Source organism: Struthio camelus, chromosome 6 (assembly GCF_040807025.1).
Source record: "Struthio camelus isolate bStrCam1 chromosome 6, bStrCam1.hap1, whole genome shotgun sequence".
Taxonomy (NCBI): Eukaryota; Metazoa; Chordata; class Aves; order Struthioniformes; family Struthionidae; genus Struthio; species Struthio camelus.
The window spans coordinates 587,519-615,250 of NC_090947.1; the positions used below are offsets into that span (position 1 = coordinate 587,519).

Below are 27,732 nucleotides of genomic sequence, written 5' to 3' on the forward strand. Positions count from 1 at the left end.
CATTATTTGTCAAAAATAGCTATTCCACCAATTAACTGGATGACATGGGGAAAAGAGGGCAGGAGGAAACCTAAAGAATAGCAGTGAATAGAGGAAGATGCTGAAGCAGGACAAAACAAGAACAGGAACAGAAAAGATCAGAAAAGATAAGAAACAAAAGGTAGAAAGAGTGGTCATCCTACAGGGCAGTAAATGATTTTGTGAAGTGAGACCAAATAAGGTATTTCATGCTAAAATACTAAAACTTGCCATGACTGAACACCTATACGAGTGAGAATTTTTAAATGTATGGCTCAAAAGATAAAAAAAATCCTATTTTACTTTGGCAGTTCATATATATTAAATACATAAAAGGTATATATCTGTGTGTGTGTGTGTGTGTGTGCATGTGCGCATTTAAAAAAAAAAAAAATCATGCAAACACCATCAGCTGATGTAAAATTCTAAGGAACTACCTGGAGAGAGAAATTTGCTAGTCAATAAAAGGTGTCTAAAGTCAAACACGCTTCAGATTTATGGGATCACTGGATGGTAAAAACTGTGGATTGGGGCAGTAGCAAGTTTCCAAAGCTTTTAATCAACTCCATGAATTTAAGTGTCATGTAAAAGTATTATCAGATACACAGACAGTCATCCAACAAGAAGCAGCGTGTATGAACACCAAGAAAGCACGCTGATTCTCCCCCATCACAGAGAGATTCCCTCACCCCTCCCAGTACAACACAAGGACACTAGGAACACAGAGCATCCCAGGCCCCTTACGATGAGCCCAATTCTCAGTTTGCTTTCTGATAGCATGTAGCAAAGTAAAAGCTTCACTTTAGCCTTGAAGATGATGGGCAAGACATGCCATGCCACAGTACTACCAACAGCACTGTCCATCGTAGCACCCTGAACAGGTTGCTGTACAGAAGAATACCCTGCCTTTCTGCAACTTCCAGTATATTTAAACTTTATTTCTCCAGGTCTGATCACTTAAAAATGGCAATTGCAAGACACTCCTCAACTTGTATGGCCAGCACCACACGAGCATCCTAGAACTAGAAGAACAAGCCTTCCAAATTTTGTTCCACCCCCCCCCCCCCAAGAGGAACTGCCATGGGAGTATTGTGATGGAAGGATGCCACCATCTGACCAGCCCCAGGGCACTTGCCAGCATACAGGAATGCAAAAGCAAACACTACACAGCTTAGTTCTCCCCAGTTTACCTCAAACATCATCTGCTTCTTTACATAACACTCTATATGCTTCAGAAATTACTACCAAAACAACATCCACAGAAAATGCAACAGAGCAGAACACCACATCAGCACTCACACAGAAACAGATCAAATAAATGAATTTTAGTCTCCCTCTTAAATATAGTGAGCATAAGCAAGAAGTGCTCTCAAACAAACCAAGAAGCAATTTCTAGCCTTTCTCAGACTGATGAAGAGCAGGAAGATTTCCTCGGAAGACATACATACTTTCTGCAAGGGCCTACCATGTCAGATGCAGGAATAGCAAAGCCTTCTGACAGGTGAGGTTTGGCACATACAGGTCTGTTAATATGCTTTCTAGTTAACTCAAAAAATAGCACAGATATATGTAACCTAGCAAGTCTAAATTGAAAGAACTAGCTTCCATTATCCACAAACAAGGCTTTCTCTTAAAAGCACAGATCTGTATTATTTAAAAAAAGAAGCAGCACTGAGCACTTGCTTTTTGTTATGTTTCTCAGTTATTAACTTGGTTATCAGTACTGCGCTCATTAAAAATAGTAATTTGAAGAAACTGACAAAGTTGGATACTTAGTAGCTGCCATATAATCACAATTTCCAGTTAATATACTGATTGGAATTACTAATCAGTGATAGCTTAAAATACATTTTAATAATGAGCTTTTATTCCTACATGGAAAAAAAAAAATACTGTTTTAAACAGGAAAACATTCACACTATATTCCTTTCCCTAGTCATTATTTAGCAGACTAAAAATTTAAGGATGCCAAGGACAATACAATAAAATGAACATACGATTCATACCTCTAGATTCACATAGTATCATAATGCAGCGACCTCAGAGGCCAACCTAAATCAGACTGCTACAACCTAGGCCATGCAACTAGCTATGGACTCCTGTCCCTTCCCGTTGCAAGCACTCTTACAACGATGCAGGGAGATGATTCAGGGACCTGATGCAGGTGAAAACCGAACATTTTTGTGGCAGTCCAGAGATGGACGTTATGTTGCCTTATGTAGGCCTGCATCACAGGAAGGTAACACTGTACCAGCTTACAGGCTGTACCAGCTTTCTCCTTTTCAAAATCAGCAACTCACACATTTGGCTTCCAAAGCTACACATAATATCTGTGTGCTTAATAAGCCCCAATAGATTTTTCTTCCTTTCATTTGTCCAGGTGTTTTGCGAAAATCTTCTGGCACCCACAATCCGCTAGCTAAATAATGAATCTCTGTGACATTTTTGTAAGTAGAGGAAGCACTACATCCACCTCTGTCTTTCCAAAAACTTTTTCCTCTCCACAGCAATATTCATAGGATAGTCTGGGAGCTAATGATTTCCTTTTTTCTTTTCTTTTTTTTTTTTTTTTGTAAAGTATGACATATTTAGCACATAGTTTTTTAAAAAATTCAAGATGCAGCACTGACTGTACACAAAACTCAAAACGTAATGCAAGTCTGTACTTTTTTTTCCAATGGCAAACAACAGCTGTACAACAGGTGGGAACTAATAACTTGTTCAAGGCAAGTATATCACATTTTTCTAACTAGCTATAAACATACTACACTTAGAGAGGGTTTTTGCAAAGGAAATATTAATAGAACTCCTGCCACAGCTAATCTAGCTTTTCAACCTGAAGAACTCCTGTTCTCAAAGTTCTCTCTCAATCTTAATCCAAAAATTAATCATGCAACCATTCTCCAACATAGTGTCCATACAGCATGTGTCAAGCCAGAGAGGACCAGCTATTGAGGAACTGCCGAGGGTGCACCAGAGAACGTGGCAGCTCTGACAGCATCCAGGTGCGAAAGGCCAGGGATGGAGGAGCTGCCCACAATCAAGCTGCTTCTGTGCAGCTCCAGCCACAACCCCTACTCTCCACCAACAATGCTCTCTAATTGCCTTCTACATGGGACTGGGAGGAGGATGGAGCTGAGCACAGAAGACAGCTGAAAACACACCTATAGGAGAATCACTAGGACTGGACTCAAGGAAGAAGGGGCTGGAACACAACAGAAAAAGACCATCCCCTCCCAGCTACATCCCCCATTCCAGTCCCACTGGGGTAAGGAGAAGGGGGAACCCTGCAGCTGCAGCCTGGTGAGCTTCTGCCTCATTGAGTGGACAACGCCTGCACTATCACACTGCAACAAATTCCTAGAGGGGAATCGTGACAATAACAGCCCACAGAGCAACAGAAATGCTGAATGAAAACAAAAATCTGTCATTCCTAATCAGCTTTTTAAATAGCATCATTACTAAAACAAAGCAGAAGTTTCTAAGAGAGTTAATGCATATTAAGTGCTACCCCTCTAACAGGCAATAACTACCACCAGAACATTATCTTTATGCACCAGTCCCATCACACATGCTCACTATATAGCCCCACGAAGCTACACATAAATGAAGACAGGTACCTGCTAAAAGTGCGTGAAGCGCTCACTGATATCAGAACTGGAAACAAACTAAATAAACCCAGCTCCTCAGTAATGTATCCATGGTTGCAAGGGCAAGCAGACTAGTCACTGAAGTAGTAAAATAGACAATTCTTATTCTTGGGAATTCTCATCTGAAATACAGTATTTCCAGAAATGCTAACTGCATGGAAACCTGGCTAAAAATGGGAACTTCACTGGAAAAAAAAAAACACCACCCGTAGGAAGACGTATGTACTGTCCTAAGTTGCTCCTTGCTCACTGAAGATAACGTTTTACTTTTTTAAGAGTGAGAAAAGCATTACAGAGAACCAGCACCCAGGAAGTATTGTTAGGCGCACTTCTTTCAGACAGAGCCATGCTGCTTGTGTATTCTCTTAGCTCTTGACACATCTCCAAATTGACATCCACGCTGAAAACACGTTTCTGTAGTGCTGCTGTCTAAACAACTAATACAACACCACTGCTGGGCTGGGGGGGGGGGGGAGGAAGGGGGAAGGACAGTAAGCACCGACTCTGTAATGCAATTAGGGGGGAAACACGCTGTGTTTCTAGGGAAAAACAAGTTTCTACGGAGGACCAAGCTGGCGTCCCTCAGCAGAAGGCGGACACTCGTCGCGAGCACGGGCAATGCAGCAGACGGGGACGGGGAGCAGCACAACGGCCCCGGACCCGGCGGGGCAGGCGGTGCGGAGCCCTGCCCGGGCGGGACGGCGCTGGTAGTGCCTGCTGGCGACGAGGACCGTGCCCGGTGCCAGTCACTCCCCCCAGCCAGGGCTCCTGCCGCCTCCCCCCCCCCCCCCGTGCCCACCGCGGGCCCGGCCCGGACCGCGGCGCACGGCAGGGCAGGGCGCGAGGCGGCGGCGGCGCACGCTCCCTCCTCCCCCTCAGCGGTCCCGCCGGCACCTTGGCTCTGCCGGCCTCCAGCTTCTTCCTGCGCGCCTCCTCCTCGTCGTCCATGGCGCGGGCCGGCGGGACCGCGCACCGCCCCAACTGTCACGCCGAAGGGGCCACAGAAGTTTCGGTCATGGCCGCCCCAGAGCCTTCTCCCCGCCCTCCTGGGCTCAGCTGGCCAACCGCGAAGCCATAGCAGCCAACGCTGGCCAATGAGAGGGCAGGGGCCGGCCTCACCCCCTCGGGCGGGAGGTAGGAAGCTCTCCAGGGATTGGAGAGAATCGGCGGAGCCTTGAGGGGTGCCAACCAATGGTGAGAGCAACCGTTACTCTAGCCCCACCCTCTCCCCCTAACTGACTCCTGGGATTGACAGAGCAAGTCGGAGCGCGCGCGCGCGCCTTGTGGTGGCGGCGGCAGTGACGCCCCCGCCTCCTCCCCCGCCGGCCGGCCGCGCCCGCCCCTCTTTCAGGAACCGCCGATGGGAAACCCCGCCCGCCGAGGGCTGGGCTACGCCGGCTGGCCGGTTTCAAAGGCGCCTCCAGGCTTGGTCCCCGCCCAAGGGCGGGAGCCAGCCAATAGGGAGAGGGGTGCCTCTGCCGCGGGAAAACCGAGCCGGCCATTCGCGAGCGGCGGCGCTCCGCCCCGCGCGCGTGGCCGCAGGGAGGGAGCGGTTAAACCGCCGGCGCCGCCCCAGCCCCGCCCGATGCTTCGCAGTGAGGCGGCTTCGCCGGGCGAGGCTTCATGTTGACGCCGCTCCCGCGCTTTCGACTCGTCGGCTTTTGCGTTAGTCAAATATTGGTCCCCGTTTATTGGCCACCTCCGTGTTCCTAATTCAGTTGCAGATGGGGGCACCTTCCTGACACGCGTGGTTTTTTAGTCCACTTTGATTATAGGCTTTCTTCAACGTGTGACGTTACCCTTTACCAGCACAGCGTAGCCTGTGTTTTATGTGTATTTTGTCCGCCGGCTTTGAGCGTGCCCCTGCTTGTTTTCCTTTCACCAAGTGACCGCATGGGGTGTACCAGCCAACTGCAGCGCTCTTGTTCTGTAAACCAAGACCTAACGGATAACGGAGGGGAGCAGTCCACGCTCAGGGCTCCCCAGTGAAAGCTGAGGACGCTATGGGCAAGGCAATGGGTCGCTAAAGGCATTTTCCCCTATGCTTTGGAAAGCCTATCTGTGCCCCCAGTCGAGATGCAGGTTTTTTAAACCGCTGCGGAGGCCCCTGGGAAACGGGATGTGTTAGCTTTCTGTTTGTTCAAGGCCCATTTGGAAGAGCGGGAGTCTCAATGACCAAACCGTGCAAGGGCTTTTGACCGGACAGGGAGAAGAAGTGAACTCCTAGGACTCTTCTGGTCAAACCCCCCCCCCCCCCCCCCCGGCTTTGCCAGCCCCTTTCCTGTTTCGGTTTAGTTGTTTTTCCTGGGAGTACAACCAGGTCCTGTGACCCTGCAGTCGGTGTTCTTAGTTTATACCCAGTCAACGCTAAGAAAAGAGATGCTGTATGAGAAGTCACCGTTACGAAGTTTCTTAGCGCAAAAATCTTGTTAGTTGACCCCACGTGAGAAGAAAAAGGAAACTGGTAAACTTAGAAGAAAAGTTTATTTCTTGTAATAAAAATTATAAGGGTTAATCTGTTAAATCGGATATGCCACTTCAAATTTGGTTTAAAATGTTACTGCTTTGCTTTCTCCAGAGACAAGTTTATTGAAAAAATAGATTTAAACAACCAACGCTTGCCTATTTTCTTATAGTTCCTGTCTATTTGATAAAATCTCAGGACTTTTTAGTGCTAATCTAATTAGGCTCAAGCGTTTGCGCAGTCTGGAAATCTTTGAACAAGGCCCATCTTTGGTGGCATGTCTGAGCTTGCTGGCCAGCAGCCAGCGCAAGCAACACCGTTTGGCTGCTGTCCTTGTCTGGAGTTTTGTCAGCATGTTTTACCGCCACGTCATCCGTTTCTGCCGAGGCCGATCCTACCTGACGTTATGATAAGAGCAATAGAGGTCATTTACATCTAGACTAAATTCGCAGCGGCACTGACAACGCTGCACTAAGGCAAGCCCAGTAACGAATGAAACCGGACTGACAATTGTGGATCCTGCTGCAGCACACGTGCAAATAAATGAGCAGCATTTGCAGAGAACAGTAGCTTGTCATTGTCTTACATGAAGAGTTAATTATAATTGGGTTCAAACGGGGATCCGTTTTTTCAGAAATGGGTAAGTGTCGGTAAAAATCATCACTACACGTTGGTATATGATAATGGCATGAATTAACTCCAATTGAAAAGATTATATTCATATATTTAGCTTCTCATGCAGATAGGAAATTTTGTTTACAGTATTTACAACCAACTGGCAGCCTCCTGGCCTGCAGAAACGATCTCTAACAGGACAGCGGTGACAGCATTAGCCCTTATATGCAATATATGTCATTGTAGCATAATTTCCATGGCAGATGGAGTTAGCGTTCAGTTCTCTCTGATGCCAATGAGTACAGTTGTCCCCACAGCATAGGGGAATCAGGGATTAAGCAAAATGTCTCCAAGATATCTGCTTATCTTTCACCTTAGACTCCACAGTGCAGCACAGGATTTTCAGTTGTTAATTTGCTACATTAAAACTGGCAGATGCAGAAATTAATTGCTTGCAAGGAAATTATACTTACTTCCCAGTTGGTGAACTGATCTATTTCCCCTCCTACCCCCCCCCCCATCTTATCTAACTTATTTACTTACCTCATAAGTAGTAAATATGATTGGAATATATGCATGAAAGCACCCTTCCAAGTCTGAAATGATAACGATTCCTCCCTGTGGAACTAGAACCTGAGAGTTCATCTGCTCTGGATAAACGGCTTCCAGGCTCGTGGATTAGGGTTTTTTTTCTAGTGTGCTTTGGAAATTACAGCAATTTAAATGAAGGACGTGGAGTTTCAAAATCAATAACAGAAATCATAGAAATGTGGTACTAACCTGAGCCTCACAAGGTCATCTAATCCATTTTTATATCAGAGGAGGGGTCAGATATGCCTATGCTATTCTTCACAGCTATTTTTCTGAATTATTTTTAAACACCTTCTATGAAAGCCTTTTCTTAGGTAGCCATTCTGTCATTTATCTTACTGTATAATTAGGAAGTTTTTCTTGTTTGCATCAGGTTTTTATCTCCCCTGCTGTAGACTAGCCAAATACTTCTTGCCTAGTCTTTTTAGACAGAAAAGAATTGACCGTGTGCTCTTCATTGTATCCTTCTATTTAAAGATTGCTAGCCTGTCCGCCTTTCATCATTTACTTACTAGCTAAAGCAAAGCCAGTTCTTTCAAGCCTTCCTCATAGCTTATGTTTTGGAAGCATATCTTTTTTATCATTTTCTTCCGGACTGCCTTTCCCTCTTAAAATGCCATGTCTAAAATTAGGCACAGTATTGTATTCAAGCTGTGACTTAAGCACTGCTAAATAGAGCAGAATAATGGTCTCCTGTGAGGTCCACACAACACTCCTGTTAACACATTACAAAATTAAATTTGTCCTTTATTTTTTCCATCATCATGTTGATTTATGATCACTAGTGTGTGATTCACTGTAACTGTAGATCCCTTTCTGCAAAGTCCTATCATGTCTGGCTGTCTTTGGTAAGACTTTACAGACCACGTTTCTGTAAAGCCATTAGCAGGTTCTAAGATGTCCCTAGAGAAGGTATCCCTGTCTGACCAGGGCATCCACAAGTGTGGGAAAAGAAAGATCCATTAGCAGTTTGTAGTAAAGCTTTTTTTTTTTTTTTTAAACATAGTACAGGATTTTCTCTGAGATAGCTGTAACAGCAAAAGTTTCTCTCTCCTGCTTTCCTCCACAGACAACTCAGTTGCTGAACACTCTTGCTGTATTTTAATGACATACCTATACTTGGTTTTCTGTCAAACTATTTTGTAACCCTTTATTCCTATATTGCTATGCTACTGCAATGAATGCTATAAACATGTAGCTTGTAAACCAGTTAATGGTAAAACATCCGCTCGATATTCATCAGCGATCAAAAAGGCTAATACAGCATTAGGAATGACGAATAGCAGGCTTGTTGCCATTGTGATTGTCTGGAAATAACAACATAGTTTGTTTTGCTGTGTCTCTACCCTGACTATTGCAGAGAGTTCTGGTCATCCTATCACACAAGAATTTATGAACTAGAAAGGTACAGAGAGAAGCAACTAGGACAAACATGATATTTTACAAACACCCATAATAGGCGAGACCAAAGATCTAGCTAATGCAGTGCTTTCTAAGAGAGACCAATAGCAGAGGCCAAGAGAAGGCTATAAGAACAGTCTGTGCGTGCGCTTGTGCTATCCTCTCCCAGCCTCCACTGACTTATGATTAAAGTAGTACAGAAAACCTGCTATATGAGGAAGAGTTAAATAGATTGTTTAGCTTAGAAAGGAGACATCTGAACGGGGTTATGATAATACAAGTCGTAAATGGCATGGAAAAAAGTGCATGAGGAAAGGATATATGCTATTTTGTACACCAAGTTAGGAGACCGTCAATGAATTTTTCAGACATCTCCATTTAAAACAATCTATATTAATGCTTTTTTGTCTAACACATAAGTAAGCTGTACGATACAGTTTCCTTGCATAAAATTTACTTAAGCATAAGCCTACTTAAGGTAATAGGGAAACTTCTTTCTGAAGGTTGTTGTGGATGCCAACAGGATAACAAGATCAAAGAAATTAGACCTTTCCCCCCCATAACCTGTTTGGGTTGTCAAGTACAAACATGTGCACTGAGTTGTTCCTCAGGAAAACTGTAAGCCATAGCATGCTGGAAGGTGAGAGGGTCTTCTGTGCTGCCTTGTTCCTCTTCGCATTCACAGAGGAGCCCTGCCAAAGCAAGCTGGGCCCCAGATCTGACAGCGCAGCTATTTTTGGGATCCCCGTGTCTCAGCCTCTGTAATCTCTCTGGTCCTACCAGCCCGTGTGTTTTTTAAGGCCAGATTGCATACACACGCTGTGTAGGTCACAACTGGAGGAGGTGATCTGTACACCCCACATAGCTATGTACAATTATCTATCAGCTACTCCAGCTCCTAATAGTGGGTCAGCTCTGCCTTTGCCGTGGGCTTCGAATAAGGAAGAAACTGTAACTTGGCTCTGTCTGAAGCAGAGCTGGGGTAAAATATGATACTGAGAATTAGCATCTATTCCTTGAATTTTACCGTGCCTTGGTGTTGATTTTATGGATGTGACCAATAAATGTTGCTTTGCTTTTTAGGTTGGCATGGCTTTGCTGGGAGGGAGAAGGCACCCTGCAGGCTGCTCAAGAAACGGTAAGTAAAAGGGTCCTATAACAATCCTCTTTGCTCTTTTACTCATCCTGGGATGATCTCCAGCTATACTCCTTAACAAAAAATAAAATAAAATAAATACCACACACACACCACACACACACCACACACACACCACACAAACTGTCTTCCTTTTGATAATGGTGATGAACCCTAATATGAAAGGCCCTGTCAAAAGCATATGGGCCCCATGCATTGAGATATGTAGTGCTATGCAGTATCAGTAAAATCATAATCTGACCCCTGCCATTAGCCTTATGTTACAGAGCCATGACAGGTTCGGGGTGCACCTTGGCATTTCTTTTTTTCCCCTCTTGTCCACTAATACGCTGGGCATTTGCTTTACATAGGTTGTATAAGCTCTTACACCTGGAGATGAAGTTGTTTATATTGTGGATTGGCAGCACAAACTTAGCAACCAGGTTACAGGTGCTAAGCTCGCAGCTACTTAGAAGAGCATACTATCAACAGAGGGCCAGCCTTAGTGACCCTTCCAGGGAGAGGCTAGCAACCATTATGAACAGACAAAGATTCATGCTGAGCTAACCTGCTGTGACCATTGCAACCTGCAGCACAAAAATGCAGTGAGAGACATGGCAAAAAAAAGCTGTGCCTACAACGTTGTATTTGGACATCTGGCATTCCCTTTTTTCACCTTGGAGTGAAACCGAAGCTTTTATTTTCTTCCCTCATTTCCTCACAATCTTGTATTTTTTCCTAATGGAATGTTGCTTCTGTAAAGATCTTGGAGGAGGAAAAAAAGAGACCACTGAAAACCTATCTGCCTTTGCTTAGCAGCTTAATCCACTTTTAGCCTGCCTACTGTTGTGGGAGGTTAATACAATGACAGATCCTTCCATGGTGGATCACATGACCCGACTGAAACTTAAACTCCTAGAAAAGGTAAGGTAGTAAACTCTTCAGTGGTCTACTTTGCTCTGGTTTTTGCTGATAATGTTTAAGCATTAAAGTTGTAATTTAAGTAATCATATTTCTACTAAGATACAAAGAGGATCTGCATCCAACTGAGAACCTTTTCTGCAAGCAGAGGCAGACCAACATGAATTAGTGCTATAATCATTGCTACTTTCAAAAAAATAATGTTGTGCCAGTCTACATGAACCTCAAATAGATTAAAAGTACAGATAGAGGAACGCTGATCTCTTGGGAGATGTCACCAGTTAATTAGAGACCAGTCTGAGTAGTCACAGGGAAAGGTTAGGAGTGAGTGATGGTGAAGGGAGACCCTCAGGTTGTTTTTAAGCCAGTTTCATGTCTTCATTATTGTCTACTTCTACAGAGGGTGTACTGCCTGGTGAAACTTAGCTCGACCCTTACTGAAAGCACATGAAGAGCAGTGCAGTATATTAGTAGCTCTTTGTTGTGACTCTACACAAATATACCCAGGATTCTCTACTTGGCCCCATTCTTCCATCCTGGCATGCCATTCCAGTGGCATGCATCTTCTGTATCAGTGTCTTCCAGGAACTGCTTGAAGAGTTATCAGGAAAGAAAAACAGTGTACCTGGAGAGATGAATGCTAGAATCAGCATGTAACCTTTCTGTGAGGGAATACTTTTTGCCTTAGAGGCAGCAGCCACTTGAGGGGAAAGCTTTTTGCTAGTTTGGAGCTATGCAGAACCTAGGAGCAAAGAAAGAGCCTGTGCACGAATGAAAGGTCTCCGCTCTAATTTTTAAGTGTCAGAGAGCAGCAAGGGCTAGCTGCTCCATCAAGGAGAAGAAGCTGAGCACAATAACAGAGCCAGCAGGGCAGGGCAGCGATGGCTGGGCAGGTCCACAGTGACAAGGCAGGTCTACAGTCAAGGTGGGAACTCAGTCCACAGGTCAGGACCTAGGTCAACAGGATTCACAGCCAGGCACAGCTGCGGCTGAGCTAGAAATCACTGATCCTCTTACATAACTCAGGTAGGGAGTGAAAGCCCAGGGCTGAGCTTAAATGGTCTCTGAACCCACAGACAGAGGGAATTGAGTGGGGGCTCCAACTGAGGCTGGTCAGGGCTATTAAGGCCTACTACAGTACTTATGGCCCTCACACTGAGTATCTAAGGCTATCTGCCATTGGAATTAATTTTTTTATATGATCTAGCTATCTGCCTAAAAAATAACTGGTGTTTGTAAGTCCCTGATTCCCTCTGCAAGCAATATCCAGGTATGGGATAACCTGGCCAATTGGAAGCATAGACTATTCTTATACTATGGCTAGATTTGTAATGAGACATTTCATACTTCTATGAAAACTACTCATAGCCCTCGCTAGCTGTGATTTAGGACTTAAGAAGTGTCCCTTATCTCCACCTCTGTTTTGTTTCCTCCATCCTCCACCTCTGTCTGTAATGTAGGATTGGAAATAGCTGTGAACTATGCTGCCTTATCTGTAATCAGTTCTCATGGTGGTTTTACCTACAGAGACTAGAAAATGAACATGCGAACCTAGAGAGAATGGATTCACCTCCGCCAACAGCAAGTAAGTGAGAAGCATTCATTCTAATTACGGGATATGACGTAGAAAGGGCTTAGGGATGTTCTCAGGCACGAGTTCTTCAGTAGATCACACCAGAAGATAAAATCTCCTCCTTAGAAGCTACATGGGGCCTTTGCCCCTGCATGCACTGCGGTGAGGCATTTGGTTAGTCAGAACTTGCTCTGTCTTTGCTTCTGTGACAGGGGTATTATCTGTATGACAGGAAGGAGACTGAACTTGAGTCAGTGCTGCCTGAGCTCAGTCTGGGTATCTAAATCTGCATGCAGCCTAGAGGACAGAAGTTGCATATGCAAGTTCCAATGAAGAGCTGCACAGAAATGTTAATATACATGCTATTCTCAGTCCTAAGGAAGCTGGCAAATCTTAGGGGCCCTGATGCAAGGAGAATAGGTTTGCTATGCTGTGCAGCTATCTGGATTTTACTTTTTGAATTTCCACAGTTTTTTCTCTCTTGTTCATGCGTATTTGAAAATGACAAAGGCGAATGATCAACCAACCAAGTACAATGGCAGAACAAAGACTGCCCTCTGCCCAGGTGTCCTTTGGAGTCTCTCAGTTGTGGATGATGGTTAAATTGGAGCAAACTACTGGTTTATTTCAGCTGTACTAGCTTCTATACCTGGGAATAAGCCCCTCTCTCCAGCTGTGTGCTTGGCATAGGTGATTCTGTATGTTCTTGAAAAGGAGCTGTTTTGATGACTCTGCCTCTCAGAGGAATCCAAGCGAGAGGAAAAGCCTATTATTAATGCTGCTTTGCACCTTTGAGTCTGAACAATGCAACCTTGTGCAGACCAGAATGAGATTTTCACTTTAAAAAAATGTGGCTCAAATTGTTTATGAGCTAGATTATTACACTGAAGGAGTTAATATTCCAAACTGTGTTGATAATTGCTGGGAAATCAATGTACGTTTTACCAGGAACCTTAAAATACTTAAAATTACTGGAAAACTAAGGCACTGCACACATGGTATTGTACTTTCATGTAAGTATTGTTGAACGGAACTTGCTATTAGTAAGTGAAACATCATAGCAGTCTCTGAAAGAATTTGATAAAGACAGAGGTTGTCCTAAACTCCCTTATTTATCAACTTTAGCTGTTTCACTAGCTTTTATAGAGAAATATCTAAACTTTGGGAATTTTATAAACATGCCAAGATTCCTGCCCTCTTTTCCTGACCAAGCTTAGGAACTAAGTACACATACAGTGTTTATAATTGTATTAGCTACAAGTTAGAAACTAATCAATAATGTTTCTAAATTGTACTCTGGGCTCGAGTTCATTGAGCCGATGTACAAATTGTTGGAAACTTCCAATGCTCTGGCCAAAACTCAAAAGTCATTTTAATGACTTTCCATTTCAAAATACCGAGTCACGCTTTTCAGAACAAATAACCAGGAATACCTCCAACATATCTGAAAACATTTTTTTTATTTTAATTTCAAAGTCAGCTATATGTGGGAGAAAATGAAAAGGAGGCTGTTTCAGAACTAGAAGGTAACAGAAAAGCTGACATTCAAAACTGAAGTTATTTTGATACGTCATGACAAACTTTCTTTAGACTTTGCACATCATCCTCTTTGTATATAGACTGTATCTAGAAAATTTCAGGCTAAAATGAATTTTTAAGCCAGAAGGTTAAAAGGAGTCTTTATAGAGCAATCCAAAAGGTTTATTTTCACAGAAGATGCATTGCCTTTGTAGAGTTGCTGAACAGCTATGTCTACATGTGCCTAAAGTCATTGCCCATTCATGGATTTGACAAGAAAAATAGCCTAAAGCTGTTTCTGGAAGAAATCAAGATATTCTATAATACCATGTTTTCCACAATTAATCTCAATGTAGGTGTTATAATAGCTCTGTCTTTGTGATCTTTTAAGAAGATAATGGACCTCCTTTTCCTTTTTCAGGGACTAGACATGAAGATATGCTTCTAAATGCCCTAAGACGAAGGAATGATCTCCTGCAGCAGCTTAGGGTAAGAGCTTTCTGCGTTGCCAGGAGGCTATATGGGCAGTGCAGTTTAATGTGATGAACACAGTAGTAGGCTTTGAAGGATAAAATTAATTGTTATCCCAAACAAGCAACAAAGAGTAGAGGAAAACTGTGATCACTGCCACTGTGATCAGTGGCGCAGAGTCTAGTTGGAGAGTTGTAGCTACCGGTGTCCCCCCGGGGTCACCGCTGGGTCTAGTATTGTTTAACTTATTCAACAGTGACTTGGTTGAAGGAATAGAGTGCCTCCTCAGCAAGTTTGCTGATGATACAAAACTGGGGGGAGTGGCTGATACCCTAGAGGGCTGTGCTGCCATTCAGGACCTCAACAGGCTGGAGAGATGGGCAGAGAGGAACCTCATAAAATTCAACAAAGGGAAGTGCAGGGTCCTGCACCAGGGGAGGAATAACCCCATGCACCAGTACAGGCTGGGGGCTGACCTGCTGGAAGGGAGCTCTGCAGAGAAGGACCTGGGTGTCCTGGTGGACAACAAGTTGACCGTGAGCCAGCAGTGTGCCCTAGTGGCCAAGAAGGCCAAGGGGATCCTGGGGTGCATGAGGCAGGGTGTTGCCAGCCGGTCGAGGGAGGTGATCCTGCCCCTCTCCTCAGCCCTGGGGAGGCCTCACCTGGAGTACTGTGTCCAGTTCTGGGCTCCCCAGGACAAGAGAGACAAGGCACTACTGGAGAGGGTCCAACAGAGGGCTACAAAGATGATGAGGGGACTGGAGCATCTCTCAGGAGGAAAGGCTGAGAGAGCTGGGCCTGTTCAGCCTGGAGAAGAGAAGACTTGAGGAGGGGATCACATCAATGTATACAAATATCTAAAGGGAGGGTGTCGAGAGGATGGGGCCAGACTCTTCTCCGTGGTGCTCAGTGGCAGGACAAGAGGCAAAGGGCACAAACCAAAACACAGGAAGTTCCATCTAAATATGAGAAAAAAACCTCTTTGCTGTGAGGGTGACTGAGCACTGGCACAGGTTGCCCAGAGAGGTGGTGGAGTCTCCTTCCCTGGAGATACTCAAAAACCGTCTGGACGCGATCCTGGGCAACGTGCTCTAGAGGAACCTGCTTGAGCAGGGGCGTTGGACTAGATGATGTGCAGAGGTCCCTTCCAACCTCGGCCATTCTGTGATTCTGTGAAAACTTCCCTCTGTTTAGAAGGAGAAATGAACTGCAGCAAATGACCAGACTTTGGGAGGACTTAATTATCCTATCATGCCCTGCAAACCTCATCTTGAGAAATAAGTAGTAATGTTGCCTTCCCTCTCCCCCATGCAAATCTGCATAATTCTTGGAGATAGTTCCTTAAAATAAGGAGAAGGATTCCTCTACAGTGGCTGGGGAACTGCTGTGCAACTGCTGGTGCTGCCTGCCGTTCCTGTGTGGGAACGTAGGGAAGGGAAAGATCTCTATGGACAGAAACAACAGAAGAGGCCAAATTAATACTGAAAAAGGGAATTCCACAAAGTCCGCATATCCACTATCCATGTGGATTCGGTTCTTTTCTGTTCTTTAATTCTTTGGCTGTGCAGTACTCATCCTCTGGTCTACTGGACTGCATACCCTGGGCTTGGGTAATCAGGGGGAAGGGCTGAGGAGTGGTATGTTTTTCCTTACTATAGTTAACAAGGCTTGCACTGACCTCAATATGTTTGTATATTGATTCTGCTTATCCTGAACTGCTGTATCATAAACTCTTGGTGTAGTGCCAAAATGCAAATAAGGGATTTTAATGCTGCCAAAATATGGACAATAACAACTGTTACCTATTCCAAGTTTGTGGGGGGTGAGCAACCATTAATGAAATATTTTCCCAGACTTTCAATTGGTTCTTATCCACTTTTTTTTTAATCCCTTTGGCTTACACTGAAAATCATATGTCCTAGGGACATGTGGGGAAAAAACCACTTTCTTTATACTTGTTCCAGCTCTGAGTGAGTGTTTCTCTACATGCGGAAGTCACTTGTGTTCTGACTGGTAGATACAGCAGTGATGGGAGTTTCTGTAGCAATGTTTTGGTGAGAGAGACTGCGCTCCTCTACGGGGTCGCAAGGGCTAATCCCGTCTAGTCTAATGAGTGTAACTACATTATGTTCCTTCCTATGACGAGATTTTCTTTATGAAGATACTTGATCTTGCAGGAGCATCACCTTTTGGAAGAACTGTCACAGCCACCTGTGGCAGCTGGAGGAGGATACTGTAAGAACTACAGAGCTGATCCTCAGCAGTTGATCTACCAGCTGCCTTTTCCAGCTCCCCGAGCGGAGCCACCAAGGATCATCCAGCAGACTGTAAGGATCCTCCATCCTCATTCCTAGGAAATACTTACTAGCCCTGTGCCTGTCAGATACAACTACAGCAAACAGAGGGACTTGAGATCTGTATGGAAGCGCTCATCCCACCAGGGGGAAGATATGCTCCTTGCTGTTGTGTGGGACTCTTACTCCTCTAGGCGAAATCTAAAGGAAATCCTCTTCTGCTTTAGAAACAAGGCACAAACTTAACAGAGTGAATGGTTAACTATTGGAACAAGTTACCAAGAGGAGTGGGAGCGTTGTCTACCTTTTAAGGTTATCAGGGCTAGGAATGATTTTTGGGAAGACGGGCTTTAATCAGATGCAAGCTATCAGGCTCCAGGCAGGGAAGTAGCTGGCATTCTCTGATTGGTTTCATATAGTAAGTTAGAGTAGATGATTTAACGATCCCATTCAGCCTTAAAAAGTATATGAGACTCATCAACTGACAAAAGACAGGTGATAAGGCTTTGAGAATGGTCATGGTGCTTGACAGCCTTATCGTGGATAAGTAATTTGTTTGAAGATGGAAAACTGAGGATAGGAGTTATAGTCAGTTCTGGCAGCAGAGGGAGGTCTTCGGTGGAGCCCTGCAAGGCTCTGTGCTGTCCAGACGTGCTGCGAGTGGCTTGGAAAAGAGGGTGAGCAGTTTATTGAATAACGTTTGCTGCTGGTGTTAAGTTAGTCAAAGTAGTAAGGGGGTAACCCTTCTGTGGAAAGATCTTATAAGCTTAAGTGAGTGACTGGGAAAAAGGTAGCAGGTGATATCCAGTGTATATAAGTATAAAGTGATGCAAAGGAGCAAAAGTTAAGCCAGCTTCACTTACAAAATGATGGGCTCTAAGCTGATCATAACCACTGAAAAGCCTAAGATCTGGAATTCCATTAAAATATCACCTCGGTTCCCAGTAATGTTCAAAAAAAGCAAATCAAGTATTAGGAATTGTCTCAGGGGGAAGGGGAATGGGAATGTCATTATGCTACTATATGTAGTTCCAGCCCCTCTTTCCAAATCACTCCTTATGAATCACTCCTGTTTGAAGGTTTCCATTTACTGTCTGCAGGGATAGATGTTGGGATTTAGTTGTTTGTATGTATTGCTGTGTCTCAGAATTTCCTTTTGAGACTTCTCTTTACATAATTCTAAGAGGCTCTAAGACAACAAAATGCTTAATTAGATTTGTAATTCAGTAGTTAAAGAAGAGAAAGCATTGTGCATTTTGGACGGTATGATACAGGCTGTATCACTGCATCGTTGGCACTGATGTGTTTGGGCAGCAGTAACTGCAATAACTTTCTATCTTTAAACAAATTATTTATCCAAGCTAGGACTGCCAAGCATCATCACCATTTTCAAAACCTGATCGCTAGTCTTTCTTCAGTTGATGAGTCTCATAGGTTTTTTTTGTTTGTTTGTTTGTTTTGAGGCAGAGAAGGACTGTTCTCTAATTAAATAGAAATGTTATCCCAGCTCTATTAGCATATAGTTTGAAGGCTTCTCGATCCTGACTGCAGCTCACAGTATACTTCTTGCCAGGGACTGCTAACCATCACTGAGACTCACTCAGAAAAGTGTAGTTTGCTAGCTCCAGGTTTGCTGGGGCAGTCCACAAGTATGTTCTTCCTTATGGCAGCACACTGTAGCATGACACAACATTTGCTGCCAAAGACACCAGGAGAACAGTTAAAACTATAGGCTTTCCCACAGAAATTCAGGACAGGTTGTATGTCTCGCACTTTGAGATCTGAGCAAGGCAATAGAGAGCATGCCATTTGAACAGTGCTTATGTCTTTTTCCAGTTGCAAAACAAACACTATCACAGAGAACTTATTGAAAAAGGATGCACCTTGATAGTGCCACAGAGGACAGCGTAACAGCAAATTCATGTCATAAGGATACTTAACTACATCCCAGCAGCGTTAAGGGTCTCCCAGGACAATTCAGCCAGTTGTAGCCAGTTTGGAGGGAGTCTGCTGGGAACAGGCTGTAAGTCAGAAGACTACCGGTGCTGGCAACAGCATATCCTCTACAGACCTCTCTCTGCCTGTGTGATAGTAATATATCTGATGCTACTCCTATGGCATCAAAGGATGTGCTTAAGCCCCACATCCTGCTTCTTCCTTCCCTCCCATGAAAAGCAGCAGTCAGGACCTGCCTACTGCCAGCACAACTCATCCATTTTTGAGTCCATTCGGTGCCGAGGTGAAGCAGTGACTGAGAAAGAGCTAGTTACAGCCTGCTGCTTGCAGCAGCCAGACTATCCCCTTCTTCCCTGTGGTTAACCTGATACATATCTGTTCTGCGTACTGCCCTGCCTAAAGCAGATCTCCCTTGTTTAGAGCTAATCTGGGTAATTCTGGTAGGTGTTGTGAAAGAGTTTTATGTAGGATGTTAGGGGAGAGGTGGCTCTCACATGTTTGATGTGATCATGACAGCAATGCCAGAAACTTGCTTTTGCTAGAAAACAGGTACCTCTGGGTTCTCAGGTGTATGAGTAGGTTAGAAGATGCTATTTTATCACTTTTCAACTTAAGGATATAAATTCTGTCTGAATCACGTGCTTATCCTCTGATAGCTATGACTGAGGGTAGGTACAAGTTACCGTGGGATAACAAATTAGAAATAGCGGTCACTCTGCAGTGACTGCTTATGTGCAAGATAACTTGAGTGGCATCTGCCTAAAGAAGAGCCTACAGCTTGCATGTGAGACTTAAAAGGGAGGAGCCGATGAGCTAGTTTACATACTAGTTCTTCCAACAGAAATTTGCTCCTTGCCATGACCCTAACTCTGATTCATCACACAGTGAGGTTTTTCCTATTTCCAATGCAACTTGTCTTTTAAAGAAGCTGATTAAAAGGGAAAAAATAAAAGAGAGGGGGCTGTATCTACCCTTTGTATTTCACTGTGTTCTGTGCCAGAGTGAACGTTCATGCAACGTGGCTACGTGTGCTGTGGTTTGCATCAGTGTGGTTTAGTTGTTCTAGAGATCTGAACAGTGCAGCTGCTGGAGTGCTCCCCAGATCAGTGTCTCAGAACACGCACAAAAAAATTTCCACGCTCATTTCCTAACACAGGAGAGCAAAGCTGAGTGTGGTTACCTTCCAGCTACTATTTGGACATCGAGCTTGTCTTACTTCATGTATAGCTTGGGGTCAGCTGCTGTCAATGTGAAACAGGTCCCAGAGGTGACAAATAGGTCAAGATGAGGGATCCAGAGATGAGGGATCCAGAGATGAGGGATCCAGAGATGAGGGATCTGCTGGGCAAGAACAACCTTGACTTTCTCCGCTTTCCTTTCTTTCTCAGATGCCTCCGCAACCTGCTACTATCATCCAACAGTTACCTCAGCAGCCCCCACTGATAACACAGATTCCCCCTGCCCAGCCTTTTGCAGCCCCTCACTCTGGAAGCATTAAAGAAGGTAATGTTTTCTCAGTCTAGCAGCCAGTTCCCATTGCTGATGTCCTAAGAAGGCAGGAAAGGTATCACTGTAAGGGGAAGAATGCATGGGACAGCATCTAAGTTACTCAGTGATGTTTTGTTTCACAGTCAGGCTGCTGTTGGAGCTAGGGGAGTTGCACTTCATAGAACTAGACACCATTTCTCAGAGGCCTTCAGACAAACCCTTTTTGCTAAAACTAAAGAAAAGAGAGTATATGCTCAGCAAAGCAAAGTTTAGCTGTAGAGGAAGCTTGGGGAACTAAAACAGCTCAATCCAAAACGCTGAGTAATATTAACAAGAACATTTGCAGGTAAAACTTATGCAAACAGAGAGTTCCAAAATTAACAAACAGGCTTCTAAAAATATGTTTTATTCTTTTATTTCCTTTTAATCTGCTGTCCACTCTCCTTTGAAAAATATAGGCTTTTATTAAGTAAGTGAATGCCCTGTGTTTGGAAACAAGATAGAACAGCTGAAAGTACTGTTCCGAATGTAGTACCATGCCACTAGAAAACAGTTTCGTGTTTCTAAGCATAGGTGGATGCCACTGTGAAATAAAACATGAACGACAAACTGGGATGACTTTCCTGGCTCAGCTGTCAGCCAAAGGTTTCTTCATGCTACAAAAAAGTCTCCAGTCACTGAATTGCAGTATTTTTTCACGATTTCATCGCTTAGGTCTCTGGATTTATTTGAATTAGAGTTTATTTTCGTAAACAGACTAGTCCCAATTCATGCAAGAATCTTCTGAAGTTGATACATTTAAAGTAATTGCAATATGACCAGTTAATTAAAAAGGAGATTTGCTTTGATTGTTTTCATCTCATAGTTAAATTAGTTCTACTGCGTAGGTCCTTCATGATCAGGGCCCAGACGTGGAGAGTGGTTCTCTTCTCAAATACACATGGAGTGGACTTTCAAGGTGGCACTACTATACATGATAATGTATAGTTGAGGAAACCTCCTATGTGAAGAGCGATGACCTTGAGCCAAAGCCATGGAAAACACCATAAGGACTAAGTCCCTGCTGGACTGAGCTCCAAAGCACAACCTTTCTCCACCCTGTCAGTGAGCGTAGCCAGGGGGGTGGGTTTGCAGTGAAACTAGCAGACAAAAGATGCTCAACAACAGCTTCACTGTAAAAGGGAGGAGAAAAAGGAGAGCTGGCCTGTGCGATCTGATTCATAGACAACCGTTTTGCGCTGTCTGGCCAAATAATGCTAATATTCTTCTGAGAGTCCCTTTCAGCAGCTTTATCTCAGTGGCAGTGACCAGTCTGTATGCTGGAGGGCAGTTCCTGCTGAGGTGCCCTTGCTGTTTTTTTGCTGGTAAAGCTCTTTCTTTCTTCTTTGGATGACTTCTTCCCAGATATGGTAGAGATGATGTTAATGCAGAACGCTCAGATGCATCAGATCATCATGCAGAACATGATGCTGAAAGCTCTGCCACCAATGGCATTTGCACAGCCTGCAGGACCCAGCTCTCTGGCTGCACAGCAGGTAAAGCATGCACAGCAGGTAAAGTCGCAGGAGTTGAGAAGCATCCTTGTTCACACAAAGCAGTGGCTGATCTCCTTGGGAATGTGTGGGGACTGGATAACACCAACAGAAAGTCTGGAACATCCAACAGCTGTGTGCATCTTTAAATCCATCGCACCAAAAGGCTGTCATTGAGCAGAGGACATCCCGGCTGTTTTTGGCTGCATTGTATACAGTAGATGTTGCTTCATTTTGAGGTGTGCTGCATAGCTGAACCAGCCCAGCTCAGGTGTCTGAAATTTTCTTCACAGGGAGAAGAGTTGCTTCAGTGCTGCTTCTCAGTAGTACCTGTGGCACATACTCTCTCCCAGCCAGAAAGGGCCAGTTCTGCTGCTCAGTACCATGGTATTGCCTGGCTCTGGTCTCCTGCAGTTCTCTCATGCAGTTCTGTTTAACACTTTATGGAGATCTGGCAGAAGAATGCCTTATGCAAAAGTGCAAACTGGATTCAGTCCAGCTCTGGAAATTTTTGTCCTCTACAGTTGAACCACTAACAGACTATGTGTGGAGGAGATTTATACTGGGCATCTGCTGCTGCATATGGAGCCTTAGGATTCTAACACTTGCAGGTTTTCACTGAAACAACATCTGGTATGCTGGGGCTCTGATCCTTGTTGGTGTCTCCAGGCACTACCCGAACACCAGTGATTCACCTCTAGTCAGGATGTAGCAGCAGGGGTTGGTGTCTGCAGGTGCAAGTCCACTTGCTGCAAACAGCAGGGCAATATTTGTGTTACAGATTGCATCATTTGTAAAATTTGACCTGGCAGTCTAAAATGAGCTAGAGCTGAAACATGGATATTGTGATCACACTTGGAGCCTTACTGCACTAGTTATTGTCTCAATGAAAATCAATGGGTACAATGCTCCAAAAGGACAGATTTTAAAGATATTTAGGTGTGTAGGTCTCCATAGAGATTTTCCAAAACATCAGTGTCTAGTGACTAATAAGAGGTAGATAATTTTGAACATATCCTTAAGGTACCCAATTCCTAAGCTATTTTTAACAATGTGATATAGATCCTTAGCCTTCTTAAGTGCTTTGGAAAAATGTATTTCTAGTCTCTACTCTTCAGAGTTTATTATCTAAGAAGCAAGGACAGTTAATCTTTGGGGAGAAGGGGATGTCTCTTGTATTGCAAAGACCTCCCTTAATACTTTTTCACCCCCTCTATCTTCAGGTTCACTATGACTTTCGCCTGTGAAGGTTTCTGTTTTCTTTTTCTTGGATATTAAGACTGTCAGGTGTTAAGAAAGTAACTCCCATCCTTCTGCAGTAGTTGACCGGTTCACTAACACCTTTCCTCCATGCTATTTGCAAAAGTAACAAATGGCTTAAAAAACCAAAAGCCTTTTGTTTAACTGATGGGGGTAGGAAATACAATACTCCTTGACACCCCATCATCTTAGCCTGGAGGGAACTGACATTTTTTGCACCTGTTGAGACCGAATGTCTACTTTAGACAGAAAGCATTTGACAGCAGCTGCTGGCTCTCATGTTTCAGGGCACTGAAATCTCAGAAGCTCGTATCCGTCACAGCCGGCAGGCCACCGGTGACACAGACAGGATAATTTATTTCCTCACCGACTGCTCCAAGATAGATTTGTCATGGAGATGGCAGGAGGTGCAGGCATTGCCACGTGCCAGAGCTGTGCTGAGTGTTATCTCAGACAAAGGAAGCACCTACTTTTTGGGTTACAGTTTATTCATATTGAAAAAATAGCCATAACATGCTTCTTGAAAGAAGCAGCCACACTATTCTAATATCCTATTTTCCTAGGAATAGGCTCTTATGACCTCCACTGTTCCCTCAGACTATTAGTCCTTTCCTTCCCTCCCCCCCCCCTTAAACTTTGCTATCCCTTGTTTGCTTCTTAAAATATTCTTTCTCTGAGTAGTGAGATAGTAAGGCCTTATGTGATGTTTCACCTAACCCTGATTATGCCTCACCTTGGGGGAGATTTCTGAGGGAGACTAATTCTGGGTGAGCAAGCAGACTAATACCAGGCTTTCTTTGAAGCAGTCTGCTTCTAAGGGAAAATAGCAAAGGAAGAGAACGCATCTCTTAGTCCTCACCTCTGTTTCCAGGGTCATTTTGTTCCCAAGGGTTTGCCTTGTGTAGAAGAGTGGGATAAACTGTTTTGAGTGGGGCGTGAACGTCTCTGAATATCTAGGTGAAATTTGGAACCACCAGGCATTTGCTGGACCTGTTATGTTTGAGCCTGTGAAACTGATCTCTGGCCACAAGAGGAAGAACTCCCTTCACTAAGAGAAGGCTGAGTGGAAACTCAGCTGCTCAGCCAGAGTTGCTGGCACGCTCTCGTTGTGGCAGTACAAATATAACAAATTGCCATTTGTCTCTCTCCAACAAGGATTTGCAGCTTGCTGCTCCCATGGTTGTGAAAGCAGAAAGGCCCAGGCCATCCACAGTGCACCACCATCATCACTACTCTCCCCCAGGGGTGCTACCCCCCGTTGGCTACTCTGTGTGGCCTCCAGCACTACAGTCTGGTCTCATGGGACAGAATGGTGGATTCCCATCCATGGTGCATCATTTACCTGGAAGCATGCTCCCCGTGGTGCATACGTAAGTAAATGGGCTGGCACAGCATTGATCTGTTTTAACCCTACCTCCCACAGATGTGAGGTAATAAGGTAGAACAGAAAATCTCATGCCCTAAAGTTGCTCTGGCTCTTCACTAAGGCCAGCCCAGAATGTTATCTTTAACATAGAAATAGGATTAAGAGGCTTCAACAAAGATCTGTCTTGCAAACTAAATCTTATGGAATAACTTTGCTAAGTAACCCTTACTTATTATGGAACGAACATGAGAATCAAACAACGTCTACAGATGCTGCCAGGTGAGAAATAACAGTCTTACTCCCATGTCCAGCCTGCAGGTGGCAGAGCCATAGCTTAACAGTGCTGGGTGGCTCCAGTCTGCAATGGCTGTTCCCCTAGGTTTTGGGTATCCATGAGAATCCCACAGAGACATGCTAAATGAGAGCTGACTGTGAGCTACATTCAGGGTAACATTTCTGGTAGTATTTATGTACTTAAAATACTGTGGAGGCATTTGCTAATCAAAAGTTCCAAAAAAGACTGTCACTAAGAAAATCTGTATAAAGGGAGGGAAGAATATAAATAAAGTTGAGCCTTTGGGACAAGCTTGTACTTGCAACTGGGGTGTTTTTTTCAAGGGCAGAAATGGATGGACTTCTCCCCAGGCTGCCCCCAGGTCTGTAGAGTCCTCAAGCCCTTAACAGAGGTAAGCTGCCAGCTCTTCCCAGTGCTCACCTGCCTGTGTCTTCCCTGCTGTCTCAGAGCTTGTCTTGAACTGCTTTCTAGAAGTTGGCAGATCACTCCCAGGGACTAGCTTTTCAGTGAGCGTATGAGCAATCCCTCTGCCCACCATAAGCCTACCATTAGCCAGCCTGCTGCTGTGAATACCAGTGGCGGGAGGGGACTTTAGCAAGGATCTAAGCAAAGAGAGGGTAATGGTCTTGCCAAGGGTATCAGGAAGAGACAGCAAGAAGGGAGGCACAGAAGCAGCAGTGCTGGAAAGTGCTTATGTGTTGAGGTTGGTAAGGAATACCATTGCTAGAGTGTGGTCCTGTGGCTGGGGATTTTGGCGTAGGGAGCCACTACTGCTTCTGTCAGAACACAGCTTTTATTTCTGTGCTACTTGTTTTTCAAGGGCTTAGTAAACAGAAGCACTGGACGGAGGAGGCTGCATCCTCAGCATGGGTATCTGTATGGCCCTCTTTAGCATGGGATTTGAATTCCTGAACAGATGTTTAGCTAATGGGATTGTAAAGGCTAAACATTTCTACCCCTTTCACTTTTACATGGATTTGTAATCTGTCATCTATACAGGTACGCGTCTCTCAGCTCCTTCCAGCACCAGTGCAATTAGCTGTTGCTTACCTATTCGCAGAAATTGGCAAAGGGAAATCTTGTCAAAGCTTTTAGGCTGGTGTCTTTCCCCCTCTTCAGCTACCTTCCATCATGAATTCTGAGCTTCTACACATCTACACTGTCCTTTTGCAGCTGCAGCAAACACGCCCTCTTGGTTACCACCAAACCCAATAAAGCCGTTTTTCTTGTTACAGGTGGCTCGAGTACCGACAGTACATGTTTCTCTACAAGTGGACCATGGCCTCACTGAGGTCAACTTTCATTAGAACAGTTCCTAAGTAGTCTGACTGACAGCCTAATGTCTGTACAACTGCACATTGTTGGTGTGAGAAGTGAGCAAGAGAAAGACCGCAGATCTTCAGATGTACCATGCACCTGTGGTCAGCTCACCAGTTTCAGCTAGTTCAGCTGTTTCTTCTCATCTTCCAAGCCCAGAGCAGTAGCAAACAGTCACCACCATCTTACCCTCTTTCCAAAAAACACCAGAAATTCTGTCCCAAAATGTTCGTCAGGCCTGACATCCTACAGTGGCCCCGGAGCGTGAAATGAGCTTAACACCAGTATTGTTTGAACCATTACAAATGAGTATGACCTAGCTTCAGGGATGAGAGTCCCCTTCACATGTGATTCGGGGAAATCCACATTACAAAGGAGACAGCTGCCCGCCTGGGAAAGATAATGCAAATAGAACAAAGGATTCCTGAATAAGGTTTTAGTCACCTAAAGTCATCAGCCTAAAGTGTTCTTTCCTCGAGAGTGTAGTTTTAGTCTCTCAGAAATATGCTTGTTCTGCAGTAATTACCTGTCTGGGGAACCAGAAGCTAGAGGACAAATACAAGTTACTTGCATAATAGACCAAAATACTGGTGTTGTGTTTTCCCAAAAATTAAGGCTCTCCCCACGCTTTGCGAGTTGGGTTTACAAGGCTTGTAGTATATGGATAAATAATTCTCAGTGGAGAAGAAAAGGAAAAAAAAAAAAGTGCTTCTATGCTTTTTCTCAGAACTATCGTTTGATTTAAATGTTTAAAATATAATGCCCGTACCCACATCTAGCTGCAGTTCACCTTTTCTGCCTCAGGAGGGCTCTGACTCTCAGTCTTGTAAGTCTTGTATTTGTAATGCTACCCACGCTTTTCTTTTCAAACACCTCCTGGAGAGTGATTTAAGGAGTCTGGAATTGTGTATATGTGTTTCATTATTACACAAGCTTTCCTTCAGGGTTCAGATTTGGTTAGAAAAATCGGGGGTTATTCCTTGCATGTTAATGTCTTTTTCTTCAGTGACATATTATAAATCAAGACCTTTCCCTTCTTTACTTTTCCCACTAATTTTCAGACGGCAGGCTTTAATCTGAGCCCATGCTATCTTGTTCTTCCTGCTATCTTTTAGGACTCATTGGAAGACTCGGAGTTTTGTTCAAGTGACATCATTTTCATGGCCTTCAGCAATCATTGTGTTTAATGCAAAAAGATGAACAATGAGTTAGTAGCGCTTTCTAAGTGTCATGTCATCTTGGCTTTTTTTTAAAACTGGATTTATCTGATGCATCATGAAAGAGCTTGATTAAAAATGCTGCATTATTGTTGAAGTACTCCACCGAAATAAAAAAAAAAAATCTTTACACTGGTTTTTGCCTGAAGAAATCTATGACCAAGTCTGATGAAGAAAACCAAGAGACTTAAATTTTGTTTGGAATGGTTACCCAGAGGAAAAGGTATTACACTGGACATAAATAATCCCTGATTTGTGAAGTTTAGTCTGTTTTACCAAAAACTATTTTCAGTAGCTAAGTTTGGCAGGTGTAAGCTGATCAATATCATCTTGGAAGAAAAAAACTTTCAAACTGTAGCAGTGGTCAAAGTCTCCATTGCATTTGGGGTATTTAGTAAGGGTTCAGGGTAGGTGAACAATCCCTAAAAATATCCGTCTTTGAAAATGCATTTCCAGATCCGAAGTCGGGTGTTTTCAACTGCATTTCCAGAGAGATACTTTATTAACTGAGCAAAAAAGAGAGGGACTTTCACAAATGGTGCTTTACTTGCTCTCTCTCCTAAATCTTTTTACTGGTTTAGGTAAAATTTTAGTGTGTTAAAACACTAGCACATCTCAGTGGATATTCTGGTATGGATGAACCTTTCCAC

General features: G+C 44.0%; 2 protein-coding genes across 13 annotated transcripts in view; one reads left to right on the forward strand and one right to left on the reverse strand.

The window, feature by feature from the left end:
- Positions 1 to 4,720, reverse strand: part of PCNT (pericentrin) — a 99,377-nt gene extending 94,657 nt beyond the window's left edge. For 9 of the 11 annotated variants that reach the window (XM_068947675.1, XM_068947672.1, XM_068947674.1 and 6 more), the window contains exon 1: positions 4,563 to 4,720. In XM_068947675.1, the coding sequence (XP_068803776.1) occupies positions 4,563 to 4,616 (54 nt within the window). In that variant the 5' untranslated portion in view covers positions 4,617 to 4,720. The remainder of the gene's footprint in view (positions 1 to 4,562) is intronic. The other 2 variants (XM_068947679.1, XM_068947678.1) reach the window with 1 other exon arrangement.
- A 72-nt stretch (positions 4,721 to 4,792) lies between these two features.
- C6H21orf58 (chromosome 6 C21orf58 homolog) lies at positions 4,793 to 27,189 on the forward strand. Of its 2 annotated transcripts, none has more exons than XM_068949569.1 (10): positions 4,793 to 4,862; positions 9,823 to 9,877; positions 12,323 to 12,380; positions 14,308 to 14,375; positions 16,535 to 16,684; positions 19,996 to 20,110; positions 21,500 to 21,630; positions 24,043 to 24,257; positions 24,872 to 24,939; positions 25,784 to 26,063. In XM_068949569.1, the coding sequence occupies exons 3-9, from the start codon at positions 12,356 to 12,358 to the stop codon at positions 24,915 to 24,917; spliced, it is 750 nt and encodes a 249-aa protein (XP_068805670.1). In that variant the 5' UTR covers positions 4,793 to 4,862; positions 9,823 to 9,877; positions 12,323 to 12,355; the 3' UTR covers positions 24,918 to 24,939; positions 25,784 to 26,063. The 2 variants fall into 2 exon arrangements, with proteins under 2 accessions (XP_068805670.1, XP_009670092.2); XM_009671797.2 differs by lacking the exon at positions 4,793 to 4,862 and adding an exon at positions 6,695 to 6,772 and having other exon boundaries at positions 24,877 to 24,939; positions 25,784 to 27,189.
- Positions 27,190 to 27,732: the final 543 nt, after the last annotated feature.